The sequence below is a fragment of the Equus przewalskii genome, chromosome 30 (genome assembly GCF_037783145.1).
Source record: "Equus przewalskii isolate Varuska chromosome 30, EquPr2, whole genome shotgun sequence".
Classification (NCBI taxonomy): Eukaryota; Metazoa; Chordata; class Mammalia; order Perissodactyla; family Equidae; genus Equus; species Equus przewalskii.
The window spans coordinates 19,609,978-19,634,691 of record NC_091860.1 but is presented as its reverse complement, the minus strand read 5'-3'; the positions used below and the strand labels follow the sequence as shown (position 1 = coordinate 19,634,691).

The following is a 24,714-nucleotide window of genomic DNA, read 5'->3' as shown; positions in this document are numbered from 1 at the left end:
GTGTATCATACTTGGAATACTACCAACTACAAGACAAAGTCAGGAGGCATTTGGTATGCTGGAAGGAGTGTGACGTTTGTGGCTGAATAAGGGTTCAGATCCTTCCTCTATCCCCTTAGTGGGTATGGGACCTTGGCAAAGTCACTTGACTTTTTTTGAGCCTCAGTTTCCTCAACTTTAAAATGGGGATGAAAACACCTGACTCATGCACTAAGAAGAGTGGCTGGAACTTAGCAGATAGCATCATTGAACCCGTCATCCTAGGGCCCAGCCAACGCCAGCACTGACATGGTTCCTGCTGCAGGTAAGCTCTGCTGCTCTGGCTGTGATGAAGGCTACCTGGTATTAAGCATCTGGCATCCACACACCTGTGGGTGAATCTTTGCCTTCTATGATCCAGCACGCACAGGACATGAGGCAGATATTGAATGAAGGAAATGTTGACTCTGCATCTAGCCAAACTGACTATCCATGTGGGACAAGCCTGAGAACTTAATCTTTATATGGTGGTCTTGCCTTTTTCAGCAACTATCTGTTGAATGCCTGTGTTGCAGGTGGGATGTCTGTACAGGGGTAGTGGGTGTGATAGCGGACCCCTCACGGCGGGGAATGATTCACGGTAGAAGCAACATCTGAGTCAACTTTGAGAGGACGACGGAATTTTCAGACAGACAAGGAGAGCAGGAGCTAGACGCAAGATTCAGAACGTACAAAGACATGGAGGCCAGAGAAGCCATGGATTTTAGGTGAAGTATCAGTAATGGTCCAGCATAACCTCCCAGACGGCGGTGGCAACAGCAGAGACTGAACAGGTAGGCAGGGACCCAATCCTGAAGAGCCTGAATGTCACACAGATGGAGGGAAAATTTTTTTCTGTAAGCAATGGGAGGAGCTAGAGAGAACTGTGAGAAGAAAAATGGCATGATGTCATTTGTGTTTCAGAATAGTGGCTCTATCAGCAGTGAATTGATGGATTAGAGTAAGTAAGTCTTGGAGACCAGAAGCCCAGCTAGGAAACTATGGCAAGAATTCAGTCAAAAGATGGCCACTTGCACAGAACTGTGACCATGTGGATGACGAGGAAGGGATAGACCTTAGGTATATTGAACAGAGGACATCACAGGACTTGGAAACTGATGGGGTGTGAAGAGTAAGGGAAAGGAGGGGTGGGTACAGAACCAGGTCCTTGGCTTGGGCCTGGATGGAGGGGCTGCCACTTAGTGAGATGGGGGACACAGAGAGAGGAGCAGCTTGAGGGGGCTAATGATGAGTTCACAGTTATAGTAAGTTAAAAATGTCTCTGGAATATCTAGGGGTTGAAGAAAAAAACAACAAAAGCGAAAAACTACTTGGGTATGTAGCCACGAAAATTGAAAGAGAGGTGTGGGCTGGGGGTAGAGATCTGGAGGCCTCCCATAAGAGTGGTCAGCAAGGCCAAGACCTTGGATTCCGCTATTTGGGGAGTGTGGAGGGAAACTGTCCTCAGCTGAGGACAGCTCAACCCTGGAGCCCACAGCAACTCACTATGGAAAATCCCTACAGGGATCAACGAAACCCAAGGGAAGACCTGAAGCAATACTTGCAACGCAGAAAAAGAGAAACTCAAGATTAACGTTAAATTGACTGGACGTAAAGCGTGGAAACCAACCACGTCAACCACTTAGAACTACTCTGTTCCCCAGTGTCCACATGTCCCCTTGGACCTGACCCTGCGTCCCTCCTGCACAATGGGAGCACTGAGCTAATTCATTCTTTGTATGTGACCGTCAGCTTTCATGACAGAGGTCAAAGCACTCCGGGCATTCATCCCGCAAAATATGCTTGTACTGGAGGTCCTGGACTGTGCCAAAATCCTGATTACAAAATAGCACTGGGCAGAGACTGCATTGTCAAAATCAGCCATTAAAACAGCAATTGCAATTTACCAGTATTAGACAAATCTCAGCTTTATGGCTTCTTCGGCTGTACCCATAAATCAGTTAGGGCTGCCCGGTCTAGCACGATGACCACTAAGCACGCGTGTCCATTGAGCATTTGAAATGTGGCCAGTTTGGATGGAGACGTGCCATAAACATAAAATGCACGCCAGATTTTGAAGACCGTATTAAAAAAAGAATGTAAAATACCTCATTCATAATTTTTATATTGATTTCATGGGGAAATGATAATATACTGCATATATTTAGCTAAATAAAATATATTAAGCTTACTTATACTTATGTCTTTATTTTTTGAATGTGGCTACTAGAAAATTTAAAATTATACATGTGGCTCGCCTTGTGGCTTGAATTCTATTTCTATTGGTCAGTAATGAGAGAATGTAAATGTTCTTCACTCCTTGGCATATACTATGACATGTCCTAGGCACGTTCTATGGTTCATTGTCTTATTTATCCCTAAAATTAAAACCAAAGCATCTTAGAGTGGATGTTAATATTTTTCTAGTCTACCCATGATAGACATGCCCAAGACTCCTACCCAAGAGCTATCCATGATTTACTCAACGTGTAAAATAAATTAAATGCGGCTGTATAGCCTGTAGAGTAAGACCTAAACCCTGCTCCATTCCTATCACATACACTGGCATGGCAATCATCTTCAGGGGCATCAATTTTGAAAGTGAATGACAGCTACACACACACACACACATACATACATACGTGCTTGGACACATGTGCTAAATATGTATCTCCTGGCAAAAAATCTCTAGGACTAAAGAATAATAGAGCATCCATGTATGTACTTGGGGTTATTCTAGTTCTCAAAGCCAATTCTTTGTCAGGCCTTTCGCCTTGATCAAATTTCATCGTATCCAACACTGTATTCTAAACTGGTTCCCCTCGTGTTAAATACAGGATTTGACTTTGAAATCTTAGGAGAAATGACTACACTTCAGTTTCCCCATTTAGAAAATACGTCTGTCCGAGGTCATGCTCTTTTGTGTAAGATAAAGGAAACCTTAGGAGACTAAATGGTATCCTCCTTCAGGCATTTGTACCCCTTTGAAGACAGTCATTACCATTAACGTAATTCCCTTTGAATATCAATGTGAAGTTAATTCACCCAATTGCTATCATCCACTTGTATTAAAAGCATCACAGTTAGTGAAAAGGAACGTGGCCTCTGGAAAAGATCATTTTCTCCCACTTCTTGCATCTACCAATTTGTTTTCCAGGGCAAGTGGTTGGGTGGCTCTATCCTGTCTGTAGACACTTTCACACGTCTCCTTCTGTTTGTGCAACCTTGACACCAGGAAACGTGTTTCCCGTCTGATGCTCCACATGAGCCCTTCCTAACTCCTTGTTGGATGAATAAGGACATAAGATCGAAGAACGGCCAGATGACTTTTCCCTTCTCAACAACTTTGCTGCTAAGAGTTCTCTTCTCCCACTGCTTGGGATGCAGCAAGCGGATCTACCAGAAGGAGCAGAATTAGCATCAATAAATCAACTCCCCCTTTATGGTATTTCAGGGTGTCTCAGAAATCCTCCCCTCACTCCTTGCCCTGCCTCCACCATGGTTCATTTTACCTGCCACACTCATGTTTCAGTTTAATTACACACCATGAGGTTCGTGGCTGGCGGGCTCTCATCTGTCTTCTTTTCACCAGTTGACGCTCTTCCCCTGCAAGTGCAGCTTCACCTCCCAGTGCCCAGGAGAGGCCACCTTAGGCCCTGTCGTCCCAGCTGATGAAGCCAATGGCCTGTGCATTTTTTCATTCCGCAGGGCCATCCGGACGGCTTCCACAGTGACTTCATGAAATCTCCTGAGCCAACAGGACTTTTCTTGGCATGAGATGGGAAAGGCTTTAAACCAGCCACGGCTCTGAAAGCCCGACAGTTAGCAGGCTGGCATTTCCAGTCTCCTGGCTCTTTCACCCACCTTCTGGGGCGTGCGGCAAGCTTTGCCTCCTGCGTCTGCCCAGGCTTAGTCTTAAAGCGCCACAGCCTCCACTCTTGGGAAATGGGATCTGCTCCGTCTGCAGAGACCACGCAGGGACGTCTCTGTGCCTGTTCCCGGTGCTTCCTCTCAGGCAGCTGGCACGGACCCCCCAGGCTCCAGCACCCCAGGTGATTCCAAAGCCAGTTTCTGCAGCTCCTAAGATAAGGTTTCTCAGGAATCAAGCCATCTCAGGATTCACGTGGTTAACAAGAAATGGCCTGGCGGATTCAACAGTTAGCTGATTCTGTACAGTTCATCCTCTCTTTACTCTCAGATTACAACAAGGCAATGGAGGCAGAACGCAGACTCTTCCTCCTTACTCTCCACTCATCATCTCCACTCTGGGGAACTCGACCCCTTGGAGCCTTGTTTCCCATCTATGAGATGAGGTTAAAAACACCTGATTTCAAAATTCTTATAAGGATTTGAGATTCTTTTTAAAAAAGTAAAATACTTGTCCTGGGGCTGGCCCCACGGCCGAGTGGTTAAGTTCGCACACTCTGCTTCGACGGCCCAGGGTTTTGCCAGTTCGAACCCTGGGCGCGGACATGGCACCGCTCATCAAACCATGCTGAGGCGGCATCCCACATGCCACAACTAGAAGGACCCACAACTAAAACATACACAACTATGTACTGGGGGTCTTTGGGAGAAAAAGGAAAAAAATAAAATCTTTAAAAAAAAAAAAGTAAAATATTAGTCCCTATTGTAAATGGTCAATAAATGGCAATTGCTATTAATTGTTATTAAAATATATTATTTAATATATTAAGTATATTAATAGTTTATAATTAATACATCAAGATATTTTATTAATATACTATATCATATTTCTAACCAATACCAATATTGTATAAGTAATATATTAACATGTTATCTCAATAGATTAATAGATATCTACTGAAATGTTTATAATATATTGCCATGTTATATTAAAATACTACTATACTATATAATAGCTGTTATATTTACATATTGTTACATTGTACTAATATATTATTGTTGTTAATGCATAGTTACCTCAAAGCATTGATTGCTATCGTTTTGTAATGATGCAAGGAATTAACTTGTTTTTACCTTTTTTAGCTAGTTTACGCTCCCTATTGAGAAACAGTGGCAGGAAAAGAAAATAAAGTCAGCATTTTTTCCCATTTGCCTGGAGTAAACACAGCCTTGTTTTATCCGGAAAAAGAGTCATTTACTTTTTCAACAAGAGTAGAGTCACTGAAACATTTTGGAATCGAAAGTTCTGAATGTAAGTCAGGGTAACAATGACCCCAAGCTGAAGTCATCGTTAGCCCTCAGTTATGGTTTTCTCCACTCCAGCGTCTCTTAACCCTGGCTGCTATCGAAACACTCCATCGATGACCTCCCCACCATTCGCCCCTGAAAATTCTGCTCAGGGGTCTCACCCGCGGAATTCGCCCATCCTATTTTGTGGAGATGGATCTCCACTGGTTCTAACCAGCCACTCTGGTCGCATGACACCTGCTCAATGCCCAGTATTTATAGAACCTCCACAAGCCCTTAGAGAGCTGTACGTGCTCTGTGCTCATGCATTTAATCAGCACAGATGCACTGAGGACCGACAGTTTTGCTTGCACCATGCTATGTCCTAAGCAGAAGAGCGTGAACAAGAAACAGTGAACCTACTTTCAAGAGGCCCTGGTCCTGATGTTGCAAAAGGAGCGAATACTTACATGGCTACTGAGGGTAAGGAAGGCTGGGGCCAAGGTAAGCAGAGCGAGCTATGGCACCCACCCCAGTCTTGACGTCCCAGAGGAAGTGGCATCTGGCCTGCCACCGGAAGGGGAAGTTAGAGCCAGCAGAGGGGACAGACAGGGCTGGATGGGGAGGACAGTGCTTGAGCCAGAGAGAATGGTGTGTTCAAAGATCTGGCAGCTTCCAGGAGCTGCAAGGCCTTCCCCGAGGCTACAGGTTCGAGGCCCATGTAGTGAAAGGATCACCCGCATCAGCATCATGCAGCCTTTTGACAAAATGCAGGCTCTTGGGCCTCATCTCAGACTCCTGAATCCAAGTCTCTGGAAGAGAGGCCCAGGAATCTGCACTTTTAAACACACTCCAGGGTATTTGAATGTTCAACTGAAGCCTGAGAACTGCTGGGGTAGGATGTCGGGAGGAGAATGAAGAGGTGTGAGCTCAGGTCACAGTGAGCCTGGAAGTCCAGCTCTGACACCTGGACTTTGTCATGCGGGTCATGGGCAGTGATGTGCTGGTACCTGGCTAACCAGCTCTTGTCGGGGGTGGGGGGGCCCCTGCGTGTAGCTTGCTGATCGCCGTGCTGTACCCACTGGAGTGAAGATCACATGAGGGAATGTATGCTCCACAGCACAAAAAAAAGGCTTTTTTTTTTTTTTGAGGAAGATTAGCCCTGAGCTAACTGCTGCCAATCTCCCTCTTTTTGCTGAGGAAGGCTGGCCCTGAGCTAACATCCACGCAAAAGATGGCTACTTTATTAAGATTTCAGTTATGAGATGACAAAACCAAGGACCAGAGCAGAAAAGTGATTTTCTTGAGGTCCTGGACACGAAATCTTTTGGCTTAAGCCAAATCTCCAGTCTTTTCTTCTAAGCAATCTACCTATCATAGTTATCTGTTGTGAAAGGCCTTCTTGTAATGAGAGCTGGTTTCTGCTACAAAGCCATCTGTTTTATCTGAGCCCTTTCAGCTTCACCTTGCGGGAGGAGGACCCAACTTCATAGGGATCTTGCAGGTGGAAGGAGTTCTCCTTCTGTGTTCCAGCTAACAGCGTCCTCTCGAAAATGGATAGTCTGCTTTTCCTACTTGTATTCACAACTGTGACACAATTCATTCCAAACATTTGTCACAAGATGTTTGTTTCCGCACGTGGTCATTTATGCATTTGTTCGCACATTCACACTAGCAATAGCTAACATTTATTCCAGTGTGCCAAGACTTTATAGGCATTAACTTACTTCCTTCTCACAACAACCTATGATATAGGTCCTATTATTGGATACCTCTTACACACGAGAAAGCTGAGGCTCAGAAAAGTTACACCCCAGTAAGTGGCAGAGTTAGGGTTTGAACCCAGGGGGATCTGATTAGGATAGGCTATGGTGCCTCGCACGTCTCCTTTTCATTAACCTAATAAATTGTCCTATAGTCTTCAACTTCCTTTCCACAATTCACAGGAGCCTTGAAAGTGGTTGTCTGAAAAAGAATTCACTTGTTTCCTATTTGCACCCAACTGTGTCGAGCGGTTCAATAAATGCATTACAGTAGCTCTTTGTAAAGGAGTGGATGCATGGCTCGTAAACAAACCTATTTCTGGTTTTATTGGTTTTGTGGTAAAAACTCACAGCACCATAAAACATGGAATGTCTTAAAGACTCCTCCTAGCTTCTCAGGTAGGATCATCCTTACCTGTCTCCGAGGCCTCCAGATTAGAAACTGTATCAACCTTTCTCGGGAAAACATTTTGATGTCACGAAATGTTTCCTTGAATTTCGTCTAAAGTTGTCACGTTTCAGCTCCATCACCGATGAAGGAATTCCTCCATCAGTGAAGCCTCCGTAAAGCACAGCCTGTCCTCAGCTGGGGAATCATCTTGAGTGTATTTAACGTGTTTGAAAGGAATTATCAAGCTTTCCCTGGTCTTCCCCACTCAGGCTCCACCATTCTTTAGTCCTTACTGATGTCTAGTTCACAGAGCTCCTTGAAAGGGAGATTCCAATATTTTATTAGAATCCACGTACCGAATAGGTGAACCACAATGGGCCGTTTCAGGCAGTATTCTCCACGGAGTCCTGGCAAAGTTTCAAGCAGATTTAGCATAATTCCAAGTGACTTTAAGGGTTTCACATACTCTATGGTAATTGGTCTAAAGAGTCAGAGAGCTTTTGACTGTACTCTTCTGATTCTTTCTTTTGCTATCTATATCATCTGTAATTTTAGAAGTTTCACATCTTACATCAGTATCTAATGTGCTTCCAAAATTGAAGAGTGGTGGAGAAGGATCGTTCTTGAACTAACTGCAGCTACCTGTGGCACTTACCCTGGGGACACAAGAGCTGGCCTCGCAGGACACAATCCTTGTGTTCATTTCAAATGCTCGTCCTTTATAAGCTCAGCTTCCATTTCCCCTTTAAGTGTCCCTTCCATAAATGGCCTAATCCTTTCAGAAGACTTCGTTTAGAAAACTACTTTATGCCACAAATCAGAAGTCACTCCTTTTTTTAAAAAAAGTAACTGAAGTGCAGTAAATGACACAATGTCTTTGCAGCAGAAATAAGAGAGTTCAGACAGATAAAAAAGCACCTTCTCTGGGAGTTAGGTAATTGTTAATGGAGAACAGACATTGAGGCAGTAGGATGACAATATTCTAAAAACCCTAGTTAGCACACAAAATAGTCACTGGGTTGTGCAGTTAAAACTTTTTACAAGTCAATACTCCATCCTTTCTAGAGAGGTTAATTTTTTTTGACATATAACATTGTATTAGTTTCAGGTGTAAAACATAATGATTCAATATTTGCATACATTGCAAAATGATCAGCACAATAAGGCTAGTTAATATCCACTCTCCATGTTAATTTCAATCCACTCTCCATTTACCGTGGAAGTGTTTGATAAAAAAATCTGTATCCTCATTTCGGTATAAAAGATGGGCCTCTAGTTCCTCAAAAAATTAAAAATAGAACTACTATATGATCCAGCAATTTCACTTCCGGGTAATACCCTAAGGAAAGAGAGACACTATGTTGAAGAGATTTCTGCGCTCTCATATTTATTGCAGCATTATTTACAATAGCCAAGACCTGGAAGCAACATGTGTCCATTGATGGATGAATAGATAAAGAAGATGTGGTACATATATGTACAATGGAATATTATTCAGCCTTAAAAAGGAGGAAATCCTGCCATTTGTGACAATATGAATGGACCTTGAGGGCTTTATGCTAAGTGAAATAAGTCAGATGGAGAAAGACAAATGCTGTATGATCTCACTCATATGTGGAATCTAAAACAAAACAAAAACACCAAAATCCCAGAAAAAGAGACGAGATTTGCGGTTACCCCAGGTGGGGAGTTGGGGTGGGGGAGTTGGATGAAGGTAGTCGAAAGGTAAAAACTTCCCGTTATAAGATAAATAAGTCCTGGAGTGTAACGTAGAACATGATAACTATAGTTAACACGGCTGAATAGTGTATTTGAAAGTTGCTAAGAGAGTAGATCCTAAAAGTTCTCATCACGAGGGAGAAACTAATTTTTTTAATAATTATATGAGGTGATGGATGTTAACTAAACTCATTGTGATGACCATTTCACAATATATGTAAGTCAAATCACTATGCTATACACCTTAAACTTTTGTGGTGCTATATGTCAATTACAGCTCAATAAAACTGAAAGAAATGAAAAAGATGGACCTCCAACAAATTCATCTTCCCTTCCCTCTCCTCTTGTTTTCTCCACTTCTCCTCTCTTCTCTTTTCTCTTCTCTCCCCCCTCCTTCTTCATCTTCTTTTGATGGTGTAGTTTCTCCAGAGCACACTCCTTACCCCCATGAACAGTACAGACTTGGCTTGATTTCATATGGCCTTAGCCAGGTGCTCCTTGCAAATTTTGCAGCAGACATTGGCAAATAGGAATCCCAAGGAGCTGAAATGAGGGGAATTTTTTGCCAGGCTCATTCACTGGAGGCAGTGCATGGAGGATTAAAGAGAATTATGAAGTTTGGAGGATTAAAAATCGAATTAAAAAAGGACACATTTAAAAAGTGCACAAAAATGGTTAACTATAAAATCCTTTCCTTTACCCTCATAGGAGAAATGACTCAATCAGTGTCTCTCTTTTTTCCTTTTTTTTTTCCTCCTGCCTCTGCAAACATCATTTGTTATGGTTAGGAGCCTGAGGCCTGTGTCGTGGCCTGCCAGGAGGCCAGTCAGAAGTATATCCATCAGCCTGCAGACTCTGAGATTGCATTATAAACAAAAGAAGACTAAGTAACGTGCCCAAGTGAATCCAGCCAAAAGCCAAAAGCTGTGCTAAGCCCATGTGTCACTGACAACACACTGACTGTGACACAGGAGGCCAGTTGCCACCCTATCTGTTTCTCGGATGTCAGGTATGGCCACCACCCAGGAGACAGCTAGCGCTCAGGTGCCCTCTTTGCAACTGTCTGAAGTTTAATAGTCCTGACCATTTTGCCCACCCCATTTTGCCACTTCCAGTTAATCTCATGCATATTTATGTGCTAATTATGCAAATCCCAAGATAAAAATGCATTAAGCACCCATGATTTAGACTGGTTAAGTCTATTACATGGCATAATGAAATTACTGCATGATGTCCAATTTACCTCGACACTTGCTTTAAACTGTCAGTAAGTTATTAAGTAACCATAACACACCAAAATTTAGCTCTAGGAGACTCTCTTTGTCCAACCCATCATGATACCATGAAATCGGAAACTTCAAGCTAACTCCTTACTAAAGGGGGAGAATATTCCAGAATAGACTTAATGAGGCATAATGTGGATCAAAGTTTTAGAATAGCAACATTGTCAGTGATATAAGTCTTTGGATAAATTTGAAAAAAAGTCACTGAGTAATTTCAACAACACAGCACATAACCATTTAGGAACCAAAGCTGAGGCTTATCAATGGGACCTGTTTGCAGTCCTACAGTCAGGTCTTGTTCCTTGAATCATAATAATACTGTACGTTACAAAATCCACGTGTGATTTGAAGCTTCAGTATGGAAATATCTATATCCAGAGTCACAATTAAAGAGATTAAAAAAGTAATTCACAGAAACAATTTAAGACACACACACATATCCCTTGAAACCTAAAAATTAAAGGGTTTCAGTAAGTCAGTTGGCTATGTAGAGATTTTTTGTTTGAACTTTGGTGAGACCCAAACCCCCATAGTCTCAACGTTCTTTAGATGATACGATGGTTAAAGAACAAGCCATGATGTGAATTCAACTGATAAACATAATATATGAGTCGTCTGACCCACTGACACCCATTTCTCCCCCTGCGATAGCATGCCGTTTTAATCGGCGCACAGTGAGATTTATGCAGTGCCTGGGTCCTGATTCATTTGCATAGGGAACTCCCCTCGAAGTCTAGGAGAGTTGTGCTTGCGTAAGGTTTCGAAGCTCAGATCCATAGGTCTGACGGGAGCCCGAGAGTGCACAATACCAGGAGAGTATCTGAGGCAGCAATTTCAAAAGCTGGCCAAATGAACAGATTCTAATGCCATTCCCTAAATCATTCACACCCCACTCTGTCAATAAAGGGAACCAAGAATCCACTGCCATTTGCCATTTTCTTTGCGGTGGTAAAAGATATGTGGAACAGTACCTGCTGTTTCCACAGCCCCTTGGGTTGAGACATGCTACCTACGACCATGACGACTTCAGCTGCATGCGAAGCGAGAACAAACGGGTCACAGAGGGGCTCTCACAGGAGATCAGCCAGCCAGCCAGCCAGCCAACAGGCTGGAATTAGAACCTTTGGTGACAAACCCCTACTTGGGGTTACCCTCCTAATGCTTGACTATCAGACAGACAAGTGGTGAAGACGACAGGAAGATGGGGAATTCTCCCAAAGGATGGGACGCTTTCATGTTTAGGACCCTAGTTCTAACCTTCTCTTAAAACATTATGGTCATGTTCATTAGCTAGCAGGAAAACAATGTTCAATGACAAAAGAGTCTATTTGTGTTGGAATCACTAACCAGAGCATCAAAGGGATGAGGTCCATCAAATCCTCATTCTATTGGCTTTAACTCTGCTGTGTTGTTTGAGAGCCAATTTCCCCCTGACCTTTTGGAAATATCGGAATAAGAAAAGTAATATATCTAGGATTATTTGGAACTTTTGGCTCACCCATTTAGAGTTCTATGTGGATATAGCAGATATCAAATATCTCCCTCATCACCTGAGCTTTCAGTGGAAAGCCCCATCTTTAAGGCATCATTTCTCAAGTAAAAAAGGAAACTCCAGCTGAGCAGAACAAGTTCCCAGAGTCTCCAGGAGACAGTAAGCAGTTCCCCATGAGCGTTCCTAAATGTTACAGGACCAAGTTCAAGATGTCAGGTTAGTCCACCACTCTCGAATCTTTTCTGCAGGTCTGGTAGTTCTCCGAGAACACAGTGGCTTCCAGAATGCATTAACCTACTTTCCAGAGGATTCCCTGGCCCTCTTGCTCTGAAGAGGAGGAGGAAAGAGGATATTTCAAGCGGGAGCTGGGCATGCTCTGCTTTAAACGTGTTACTCCTCCTGTTAAACAGCATCGCAGCCTGAGAAATAGGTACTTCCTGCAACGAACAGCTCCGAGGGTTGCACAGCCCCTAAGGAAGAGTGACTGGAAATCCTGCTAAAATATGGCTGTCTAATCAACCGAGAGGAGAACTCATTTACAAGATTCCCATTGTCCACACTGACAGATGGTTCTCTCCCCCTGCTCTCCCCTTCCCACAGATCGCGCTGCCTTTGAGGCAAGCCTATTCTTTGAGAGATCCAGTTGCATTCGCCAGCCCAGTTCTGAAACAAGACAAAAGCTCAGTGAGCCTCCCATTCACAGAGGCTCTGGGCACCTCAGCTGCCTTTTCTGCACCTCCAAGCAGAATCAAAAGAAATCGAGATTCACTCCTCTTACCTTCGTCCTCATCGGAGACAGGAGCCCTTCCATTTTGGCGGAATCCTCATGCCAGTTTCTCTCTTCTCCAAGTTACTCTCTCTGCGTGCCGTCCTTAAGCATCCCACATGAAAAGAGCCATGTCGGGAGTCGCCAGGCGCTCCCCTCTCCCCAGTGGCGCCGCGGCACCGCCACCCTGTCTAACTTGAATCTCCAGTGCCTGAAAAGCACTGTTACTAGAGAAGCCTGCTCCTCTCCTCGCCCTCTTCCCTCTCTCTCTTTCTCTCTCCCGCGCTCTCTCTCCTCCCTCTCTCTCCTCCCTCTCTCTTTCCATAATCTGCCTACAGCTCTCTGTGTACCATGCTCACTTGACAAATGATCCCTGTCTTAGGGACCGCGTTTGAGCCAAGAAAAGTGATCTGAATCAAACCCAGGAGCTGCCCACCCAGGACAGAAGGCGAGGGGGGGCTGAGCCTGATGGGGCATCCCGTGGCTCCCCAGGTTCAGCTCTGTGGTTACTCTCTCTAGAGCTGACAGCTGAAGGCACTGCCTAGCTCTATCCATTCATTTCTCTTTTAAGAAACAGGACCCCCACAGCAATGGATCCAGTTGCCACCATTGCTCAGCGGGTTTTCTGGTTTGCATGCAGAAAACTGAAAAAGAAATCTCACCCACTTAGATATTTCTAAATACCCATTTGTTTAGCCCAATGTTGACATAACATCTAGACAGTTAACTGGATTTTTTTTTCTTTCTGTTTGATCAGATGTTTAGAAGCATATAGGCATAGCCTCTTCTTAGGAAAAGTTTCAAAAACAGATTTTTAGAAGTGGCTCCCTAAACAGCTGAGCATTAAATAATAAATGTGTGTGCTGTCCAGGACTGCAAATAAACCAGGATTGACTTTCATTCAGCATTGCCTGTCACTTGTAAAAAGGAGACAATGAAATAACGTTGCAAAGACCTGGGTCAGCACATAATGAACTTGAAAGGATGAGAATTTCTTGAACTTTCTTATGCTTGAGAAATTCTCTATGTGGAAATAATTCGGCATCTCTACCTCGACTGTTGATTCCTTTACCATAGCTAAGAACATCTATGCCATGACAAAAGCTTTCCCGTCATATTTGTGACACACACACGCCATATGTGAACTCGCCAATGATATTTAAAGCTGATGCCCCCGTCCCTTGTCCCTTGGATGGAATTTGTCTCTCTATCTGCTGCATTTTTGCCTGACTCCCAATACATCACCAAGATAGGGTGATGCACATGCTGTCCCCCAGATGGTGTCATAGCATGGTCCTCTTCCCCTTCCTCTTCCTTCCTTCATGTTCTTGATCTTTGATTAACCCACGTTTTCTCCTCCAGTTCATACATCTGCATTCTAAAGAGCTTCAGAGTCTACACCAACTATACTACCCCCTGATTCACCTCTTTGGCTAGTCCCTAGTTCTCTATTCTTAACTTTTCTCTGCTAGACTTAGGTGCATGACTGCAACCTCATTCTCACTTAACCAGGTACTTACATCCTTTGACCAGAGTCTTAAGACCCTGACAAATCTTCAATAGCCTGAATATATTGAGAGCAATACTCTTTCCTCATATAAAAGATCTTTGCCATTTCTGGAGGCCTCTGGACCTTGTTTCTCTTGTCATTGGCTTAAACGTTGCTTTATCTTACTCAATATCCTAGTGTTTGAGGTCTCTTAATTTTTTGTTTTATTCATTCAATCATTCAACAAATAGTTGTAATGCACCTGCTATGTGACCTGCTGTGGTTGATGGTGATACAGTGGACAGGAGAGTAGAGAAAGCCCTTGTCCCCATGCCCTGATATTCTCTGACAGGTTTGATACAGAACTCAACTGACTCATTGAGCCCTTCCATCTGTTATCTCATTTTTTATATCAACCCCTACCTGTCTTATTGTGTTTATCTGTAGGATTGTAAATCCCACCACAAGATTCCCCTTCCACTGTCGCTCCACTCTCTTTGTGACTCTTCTCCTACAAGGATTATTATTATTAACTTTCTCCAAAGCAAGTAAAAACGAACTTGTTCCACAAGAGTTCCGTTGCTTCCCCTCCGTCTTTAACTCTATTCCATCTCCTCTTCCCCAAACCCTTCCTCCTCCCCTCAAAGGCTTTATTTTTTTGAGTGAGGTTGGAAATCACTCTTGTTTTTTCAAGATATCATTCCTCATCTGCCCCATTTACTAGCCCTGGACATTAAAACAGGCTTGCTATCCCACTCACTGTTGAGGTATCTCTCATTCCATGTGCCACACTGAGCCACCATCCTGCTTGATTGCTCATGGCTTAGACAAAGTATATCCATTGTTTGCTTTGTACTTTCAATAACTCTTTGCTGAAGCATTCTGATCTGCTTTGAAGGGTTTTTGTCCCTTTCTAATCCCGGAGACCCTCTCACCACAATTACCAATCATGATGACTTCTCTAGAATTTTCTCCTTGACGTTTTTTGTATTTTGACACAACCGATCACCCCCTGCTTCTTGTACTCTCTCTGACCCCAAATCTCCCAAAGAGTTAGTTCAAAGTGGGCAGAACAGAGTGGGACTCTGTCAAAGTTAAAAAACAAATAATTAGACTGATTACATGTTAAGGCTGGCTGGTTTCTGACAAATTCCAAGCATAGTTTTTTGAACCACAACAGCCTTCCTGAGCCAGAGGAAGAGACTTTAGGAAGGAATTTTGAATATCCCGTATTATCACACCACGTAAGGAAAGTGTAACTTTTCTGGTTGTTCACACTCCAGCCCCTCAGCCCCTAGAGTCTAGGGTTGCTCACCACGTTCTCAGAGTGATCTGAGAAGTCCCTGATTAAACTAAACCCCTGGGAATCGACAGGACCCAGGACCAAATTAGGATCTTGAGATGATGCTGAGGTGATGATGAAGATGAAGATGACAATAGCTGTTAAGCACTTACCTTGCATGAGGCACTGCAGCAAATGACGTACATGCATTAGATCATACAACCTCAGCCACTCGATGAGGGAGGGACTATTCTTATTGCTATTTGCAAAATCTTCAATTAAGTAATTTGCCTACATAATGTACCTACATGTAGCTCATGAGGCCACTGCTAGTGAGAACACCATTTCCTTCTGACCCAATTCCATTTTTAAAAGAATCTTCTCCACCAACATAAGGCATATAAAGAGTTAACTGTGTATTTAATGGTCTGTTGTTTATTAGCCAGGGGCTGTAAATTAAGCATTTGAAACTGTATTATTTTAGGCCATCATGGCTATTTTTAGTACCTCCTTCACTTATTTATTCATGAAACCAACATTCCTTGGCCATCCAACTCAAGCCAGTTACCATGTAAGATGCTTATCAAGCACAAGTCTTGTATTTAGTAAATACAAATAGTTATTTGTGAAATGGAACATATTAGCCAATTTATTACCTATCATTTCCAAGTCCTTTAAATATCGCCTATACCGTCTCTTATGTATGTGTATAAAGTAGCTAGATTTATTTGGGGATGAGAGGAGGCAGGAGGAGAGGTGGTAATAGTGATGGGCACCTGGGCAATAGATGTGCCATGTCAGTGTACAGTAATCATCAGATCATTAGGCATCCTGACACTCTTGAGATTGATCAACGTTGGCAAAATGTTCAGAAGTGGGAACGATGATTCACATTTCTCCATCCCAGATTTCTTTAAATTGGTGTGCGTCTGCATGCAACTTCATGTTCCAAGGGAGTTCCTTCGACTTCAAAAGGACAGAATTCACAATCTGGGATTACTCAGCCTTGGAAGAAAAAGTCAATGAATCAAATATACACAAACCAATCAAATATCAATTAAATTTTCACCACAAGGAAAGGGAGTCTTAGCTGAAATCTGACTCAAGGAATGTCCACTGTGTGGTGGGGTCTTCTGATCTATGGAGGGAATGTCCTGGCACCAAGGAACATTTCTTAGCAAATGCTCTTGTCCTTTGGGCCATTCTTCTTCTCCATTTTGATGTTAAAAAAAAGAAAGAAAGAACTTCATAATTATCCTGTCTAGGCCAGGAGCTCTTGGAAATGTCACAAAGGCCATTAGACAGGTCACGGTCAGAGGCTCAGATTTCCCATCTCCCTTGCACTAAAACGCTGACCCTTTCTTCCCCACATCTTTGCCACCGAGGTTAATTTTTTTAGGCCCCTTGTAGTCTCTGGAGACCATCTCCAGTTGCACAATTAAGGTTCATTATCTGAGGATTGTATTGCCCTGCTTCATGAACAGTCTTCGATTTATTAAGGGACGAGGATTGTGACCTGACAACCATTTAGGTTTTTTCCTCTGTGACCCATCATTCTTTATTTCTTATTGGGAAACATCCTCATTACGATTTAGACTTTAGGGTGAGAAAGGATAGAAAAGACTTGATTCCTGGATTGATTCCAGATATCTTGGGCAACACTGATGGAGTTACTTAGCTAACACGACAAATCTCCTCTTGCTTTCCCACTCTCCCCAGCCTCTGCCCCCCATCTTAGGGCACACATATTTGCTTTGCCTTATAACATAAATATCAAAACATATTACAGTGAAAATCTCCACTTACTACATGAGAAACTAAAGTGCTCAATGGAAATTGTTATTTAATATCCAAATGCTTGAATTTACATTTGTGTCCATGTAAGGACAAGCTTTCTGTAAGTTATTACAATACAAACATTATATAACGATTGACATTCTTTCAAAGTGCTGTCACATGTGTTACCTTTTTGAACCCTCATAATAAGCCTGTTAGGTGTGGCAGGAATTAATTTCCATTTTGCAAGTTTGGCAAGGTGAAAAGGAAGAAAGGAAACTTTACCGAGTATTAGCTTTGTTCTGGCCTTAAGTACTTTTTAAAGTGCCATCTCTTTTAATTTTCAAAGTATACTATTCCCATTTAATTGATGCGGGAACTGAGATTAAGAGAATTAAGTCTCGTGGTAGGTGGTATCATTTAGTCTCAATTATTCATGCATTTTGTTACCCACGGCGTTTGCTATCCAGACTTTGCCATGCTCTCTCACTTCCTCTGGGTATGGCTATGGGATTTGGGTTGGCCAATGGAATGTTAACAAATGTGGTACAAGCAGAAGCTTGAATATGTCAATGGAAAGGACATACCCAGGCTAGTCTGCTGATTCCAGGAGGAGGATACAAGAAGATCCAACCTACAGACTTAGGAGCAGGCTCCATCAAGATCAACAGAGCCTAGGATGGATCAGCAAAACTCTGCAAGCTTCTAAACAACCAATGTAGACCATTGTGTGGCACGAGGCAGTGTGTTTGTTAGTCAGCTAATGGAGACAATAACCAACCCAAGATCACAGAGTTCCCAAACAGTAGAACCAGAACTTGAACCTCAGACACAGGTCTTCTAACTCCAAATTTCATATTCTTCTTACTCTGCCCCAGCTCTGAGAAAGCAAGTTGTGTAGAGTGATGGAAATACTTTATGGTTATTAAAGTGTTTTCCAGACCTCTGGATCAATATCTGAGCTTCAAGACACACATACTAGCACTTTTATGTTATTGAATGTCAAGTATAAGACCTACGTCATTTCATTCTCCATTTTTTTTCCTTCACTATTTTCATTGTAAAAATTGCCGAAGACTACGGGAAAGAGTGATGTTAGGTTCTGTGTCTTGGTTGATCAGTCGTCTTGTCTTAACGATCTTTCAGATTCTCTGTCCCATTTTCTAAAGAACAGCGATTGCCTAAAGTTATTAGCAATCAGTACAGCAGTTAATTGGAATCTAGCCCTGGGAGACTTCTCCTTCCAGCAGTTCTGTCTTTCTGAAAAAGTGCCACACAGTGGGAAAAATAAAGCTGCTTTTTTTGATTATCTTGCAAACTTCAGCTGGAAATGGGTCTCTACCCACCCCTGTGTTTTATGCAAAAGGATAAAGAACAGAGTGACATTGCTTTGCAAAGTGTTTACAAAGAAGTATTTACATTTCCTTCTTTAGTTTCTTTAAGGTGTTTGGTTTAAGTGCTTTTGTTGAGAGGGAAGAAGCCAGCAGCTGCCCTGGCCTCAGATCATTACTCCAGCATTTGCTTAGGGGACCTTTGGGAGCGCGGAGGAGAAAGCTGAGAGAGGGCAGCCGGGTGGAAGGCACTGAGGAAGCTGTTTCTGTTGGGGTGCTTCTTTCAAAGCTTCAAAAAAGGCATTGTGCTGAAGGATATTGTAGAGGAAACAATTTTTCTTGATATTTCTTTCAAAATGTTCAGGAAGGTGAGGCCTCAGACAAATCACTCTCAAAACTTGTCTGGCAATTGTTTATCAAAACCTGGACTTGGATGGGACGAAAATGACAGTGATTGACAAGAAAAGGGGAATCCAAGTAGTTTCTGCTTTTGAGACTTCTTCCAATCCGCAAGCTGCATAAACAGAACAAGAACTTTTTTCTCCAATGGGCTCATCTTGCACTTTGGGGGTGTGAAAGAAACCCACTCCCTTCTTCTATCCTAAAAGTGCCTCATTAACCAATGAGCTCATCTAATTTTGGCGCCAGGATGCTTCAGGGTTCTTTTAAGCCACATACATGTTAAGAAATATGTCAGTTCGTTCTGGCTGCTGTAACAGAAATACCACAGACTGTGTACTTATAAACAAGAGAAATTTATTTCTCACAGTTCTGGAGGCTGGAAATCCAAGATCAAGGTACTGGCAGATTTGGTGTCTGGTGAAGACCCACTTCCAGATTCACAGACAGCCTTCTCGATGTGTCCACACATGGTGGAAGCGACAAGGGAGCTCACCAACTAATCATTGCCCAGAGGTCCCACTTCCAAACACCATCACATTGGGGATTAGGTTTAAGGGGGACACAAACATTCAGTCTATAGCAAGAACCTACTGTGTGTTGGGCCCAGCTCAAGGGTCTCAGATAATGAATACTAGTCTTGGTTCTCAAAGAATTCCAAGGACTGGCCATGATAATCACCTAAAAAAACCATCTGAATTATACTGAGCGAGAACTAGCATAGAGGGTTGGACAGCGAAAGTGGAACCAAAAATGAGGGGCAGTATTGAGTCACCTGGGATTGTGGATTAAGGCTTCACAGAGGGGGTTATTCTGGTGGCTTCGAGGCTAGACAGAAGAGGTCACTATGTTGGGCTTGGGGTTGTCAAAATGGCGGACGGACACGGAGAACTGTGGGACGGAAAAGAAGATTTCAGCCAGAGAGATCAACACCTTGGAAATACAGTAGCAGAAAATAATGTGACGTTTGAGGACAAATGTAAGAACACCGAGGTGTGCACAGTCCTGATAAACGATCTCCAGATTATATGATCGCACATAATATTTTTACTTAATTTCCACTTCACCTTGTTGGGGAAAAATTTATACACCATGCACAAATGAAATAATAGGTACAGTTCACTTTATGTCATCATTGTTCTCTTGAAAAGTCCCATATTAATTTATTTAAAAATCTACAGGGAATTCTTCTATATTTTGATGTGCATTCTTCTAAGTTGCTTAATTTTACAAATTGAAGTGGGTATACCTGCACAGTGCTTGATCGTCTCTTTAATTAACAGCAGTGTGACCCCCTAATAATGGAATTATGTTGAGAGGGAGGCCTTTCAAACCATAAACGTGCCTTCGTGTGCATTATATTCATAGCTCTGAGGAGTTTTTCAAATCAATCTTGCGTCTCAAATTTTGCTGGCCAGTTTTCACCTGAGGCACAAAGAAAAATAATTGCTTGATTCCATTTCTTACTCTGTCAAAATCATGAAATTAATGATAGATATTGACAAGCATCTTTTATCCAAAAGCCTAGAAGCCCACTCTGTTTTGCAAACTGTGCCTTAACCTTGAAATCTAAGTACCTGCCTTACGAGCAAAACTACTGACTTTTTTTCATAAACAGAAGAAGCAGCCCCAGTGCCTGAGATCAGAAGGTCATTAGCATCTTGATCAGACAGGAGGAATATTTCTGCCTCAATTCTAATAAAACATGTTTTTTTCTGATTCAGAACCTCAGCCTGAACCTGAAAACCAAACTTTGAATGTGAAGCATATTGACTTGAAACATAATGGTAATTGATCATAAGAACTGAGAGAAATTCTGACGTGTGGAGCACAGCTTCAGAAAAAAGACTTTATTTAAAACTTGCTATGGTTTCCCAGCATGGTTATGCTCTGGGGAAAGAGATTGGACCTTTTAAAACCAGATCGTCAATCCTCTTATACCTGAACTCATTTTTTATATCTAGCTTGTTGAATAATCTTGGTTATTTACCTAACTTCTCTTAGCCAACTTTCTATTCTATTAAACAGAAAATGGAAAAATGACAAGTTCTCAAATGTTCCAAACCTTCATATTTTCTTTCCAATTTCAGTGAATTCATTTGCTTCACAAAGATTGAAGTTCTCTGTGCGAGGCACCACGCCCATCTCCTGAGGGGTGCTCGGAATGTTTGCAGAAGCACATGCCCAGACTGGGCAAGACAGAACTTCTTTTGCACCTCTCAATGAAATAAATCTGTTGAAGCTTTCTTTCACAGAAGCCCAGATGTATGTCACGTGGGTTATGTGTCAGAAACGAAAGGAGAGAGGTTTGGGGGATAAAGCCGCATTTCTTGTTTTTTTGTTTTTTTTTTTTAAAGGAAATGCTGGATTTCCTTACTGAATCCTCATGCAAGGATGGCCAGGATGCAACGCTGCGGGCATGATGGAGCATAAACAAACACCACCACTAAAGTAGTTTAGGGTGTCTCCCTTTCATGTCTGAATATGTTTAGACGGTTACATAACCAGAGAGCTTGGAATGAAAGAAAACAATGCCCAGGAGAGAGGAATGCTTTGAATCTGGGTCGCTGAGCCTTGATTTCACTTACTTTTTCTTTGTTAAACTAACCCAAGGCCATTGCACATGTTGATCATCCTTTGCCAGAGTCTGCATCCAGACAGGTTTTTCCTGGGCACTTACATAGCTCAGAAAGAACCTTCCATCCTACTTTTCCTATTATGTATGTAATATAGGGTCACCTAAAGCCACTGTGGGGTCTAATCTGCATGTCTGTTTCCAGAAGCCCAGAAAACACCATTTGCATAAGGCTCATGCTTCCTGGGAGACCCTAGAAGAAGAATTTAGAGATCGATTCTTTTCGTTATTTCATTTAGTCCTAGACATCCACAGGAGAGATGTTTGTGACTTAACTTCAACATCTGTAGGGTCTTCTTGGGGAAAGAGGTACCACCCCAACCGAAAGGAGAGATGCTGAAGGTTAGACCATTGCAGCAGAGGCAGACTCCAAACCCCTAGAGAGGCCTGCCATATTGTGCAGTCTTCCCGATCCTCTTGAGGACTTAAGCTAAGCTCACCATAGCAGAGAACTAGATCATAAAATCTCAAAGACGTATTATCATAGGAAAAAAAAAAACTAGGCTCAATGTATGGAGAGGCAATGTGCTCCATGGATAAGAAGCTGCAGGGACAGTAGTTAGAATTACAGGTGGGGCTGACTGTAGGAGCCATGGCATTGATGTGCTGGTGCTTTTTGGTGATGCTCTTGACAAAAGAGTGATAGAGTGGCCATGGTAGTGGCAGAGTAGGAAGCAGAGCTGTGGCTGGGTATGAGTGGCAGCAGCATTAGGAGGTGGCAGCCATGGTGGAGTATCTCCAGCAGCCACCTGAGAGCAGTGGCAACACTAGCAGCGTCAGGGAGTGGCATCTTCAGCAATTCTAGAGGGACGTGATGGTGGCTGCAATAGAGAAGGCTGGTACCAGCCAAAACAACAGGGAAGTGTAATCCAGACTAGTCTTGGAAGCTGTGGGGCTGAGCTGGGCTGGAGTCAGCAGAAGCAGCAATGTCCAGGTTCCGTACAGACTGAAATAAAATGGTAACAGCATGGGGCAGCGACAGGCTTAGGAACAGCTCCAGAAAAGCAGCAGGCAAGAGTACGGCCAGGGCATAATCATCCTGGATCAAGGGTAGCAACAGGAGAAGGGCCACATGATTAGCTGCACAGAGTCCATGCTCAATGGAGCAATGGAATAGGCAGGGGTGCAGGCTGGGACCCACCTAGTTGAGTAAAGGAAAAGTGACGGTCTGGGGACCCTGCTGCTCTTTTATTCAATGTCAGTCACATGTGACACACAGAAATAGACTGTGCATCTTCTTTCCGCTTGATTATATTCATACCCTCCTGGGAGAGGAGAGGGTTATTCAGCCCCTGAAGCTGCAACCATTAGGTTGAACCCCAGGGTTTTTGACCAGGGGATTCAGCAAGGGGGCCTGTAGCCTTTGACTGTACAAGGTGGCCCTGTACATAAGTTATACCCTTAAAGAATAATTTGCAATAAGAAACAGTTTATAGTCTATGAATATAATGATGCTACTTCTCAAAGGTATCATAAACCTAACTCCATGATATAAAAGCATAGGGTATTGGAGTTGAATTCTGTATCAACCATTCCATCCATCCATTTCACAGATAAGCAAATCGAGTCCCCGGGAGTTTGGTGAATTTCCTAAGATTATATAAATCCTCAGCCCTCCTAATCCAATGTTCTTTCCCCTCCAACATGCTGTCTACTATATGTCCTTGGTAAATAAAGGTATTTTATTTAAACCAGCCTTATAAATGCTGGTGGAATGGCTTGGAAACGCTCCGTGGACGTTGCTTTAACCTGCATCTGAGGTACTTCTCCATTCACCCTCCAATGTACGTAGGGAAGAGGACAGCCAAGTATCCTGGATGGACGTGATAGAGAGGACATGAGCCTGTCACAGAGAAGGTACTCAATGAACACTTGCTGAATGACGTATTTTGGGTTTAGAAATAGACTCAGAGAACTTGGTTTTTGAGTCCATAATTCACTAGGAGAAAAGAAAGATATAAAAACAAACATAAAACAGAGATGGAACTAAATAGAAATATATGACTCACATTCCCCTAGGGCACTGGCCAGAGAAGGAAAACCAGGAACAATTCTGCCCCAGTAATTAGGCAGCATTACAGGATGCCCAAGCAGAAAGTGGTTTCCCAATGCTGGCCAATCTCTGTTACTTCCTGAAGAGAGAGGATAAATGTGCCGTTAGCCTTACAGGCTGTGTGGCTGTGGGCTTCCCAATTCCACATGAGGAAGGTGAGGGGAGTGCATTCAAGCAGACCCCACAATGCAAGTTCCCCATCCCTATACCTTATAGGAAAGATATCTCCACCTACTTGTAGTCCCCTTAAATTTAACACATCCAAAATTCAACTCTAACCTTCTTTGTCCCAAATGAGCTCCCTCCTCAGGCTTTCCAAGTGCTGTCATTGATGGTAATAATTCTTCCAGTCAACCTTACACTCATCCATGCCTCCTGTCATCCTCCTATGCCAAGGGCCTACAACCCAATGCTTGGGCTCCTGGTTGATTTCTCCAGTGTTTCTTTCTTAAATCATACAATCAGATATGCAGCATTCTCTATGAAAAAATGTACAATGGCTCCCCTTACATGAAAATGAAGTTCAAGCTCCTTAAATTGGCTTTTAGTGTCATCTACCATCTTTTTTTCCTGTTTACCTCCCCTCTCGTCAAACTCATTACTCAATCATTGCCCCTTGTGGGCCACCATTCCCACCTTCCCACTTTTATTACCTTATCAAGAATCTTTCCCTTATTCAAGGAGATAAAACAGCAAAGGATCCAACACCCATCAATGAATAAACACTCAGTGAACATTAGCTCTCTTCAAAGTCCATCCACTCCTCTTCCTTCAGGAAGCTTTTCCTCAGCAACCCAGCTCACTTCTTCTCTATATTGCCTATTTGACATTTAGCTCATGTTACCTTTGCTGTTATCTTTTAACCCCCAACTGCGTTTTAGCCCTCAAGCAAAGACACTCACGACTCCTTGTATTTCGATCATTATTTATAGTGTCCTGTACATAGTAAAAGCTTAATACCTTGCATTGGTGCTGCTGCTGTAGCATCGCTAGAATGTTATCCACAGCTCCAAACATCCCACATCATTGGCTCACCTTTTAACCTTCCAGAGTAAAATCCCAGAAATGCAAGAATTTTAGATGGAGAAAGAGGTAAGAGGAGGAGGATAACAAATATTTATTGGCTACCTTTGGTAACATTATTTGTTCTTTTATAAATGTCC

The 24,714-nt window shown here is 42.8% G+C and overlaps 1 protein-coding gene across 17 annotated transcripts in view; it reads right to left on the bottom strand.

Moving 5' to 3' along the window:
• FRMD4A (FERM domain containing 4A) overlaps positions 1–24,714 on the bottom strand; it is a 586,106-nt gene that overhangs the window by 428,458 nt on the left and 132,934 nt on the right. Inside the window, exon 1 of one of the 17 annotated variants that reach the window (XM_070601149.1) lies at positions 12,599–12,993. The exons of 15 other annotated variants lie outside the window; for them this stretch is intronic. In XM_070601149.1, the coding sequence (XP_070457250.1) occupies positions 12,599–12,631 (33 nt within the window). In that variant the 5' untranslated portion in view covers positions 12,632–12,993. Of the gene's footprint in view, positions 1–12,598; positions 12,994–24,714 lie in introns of those variants that run through there. One more of the 17 variants, XM_070601157.1, reaches the window with a different exon arrangement.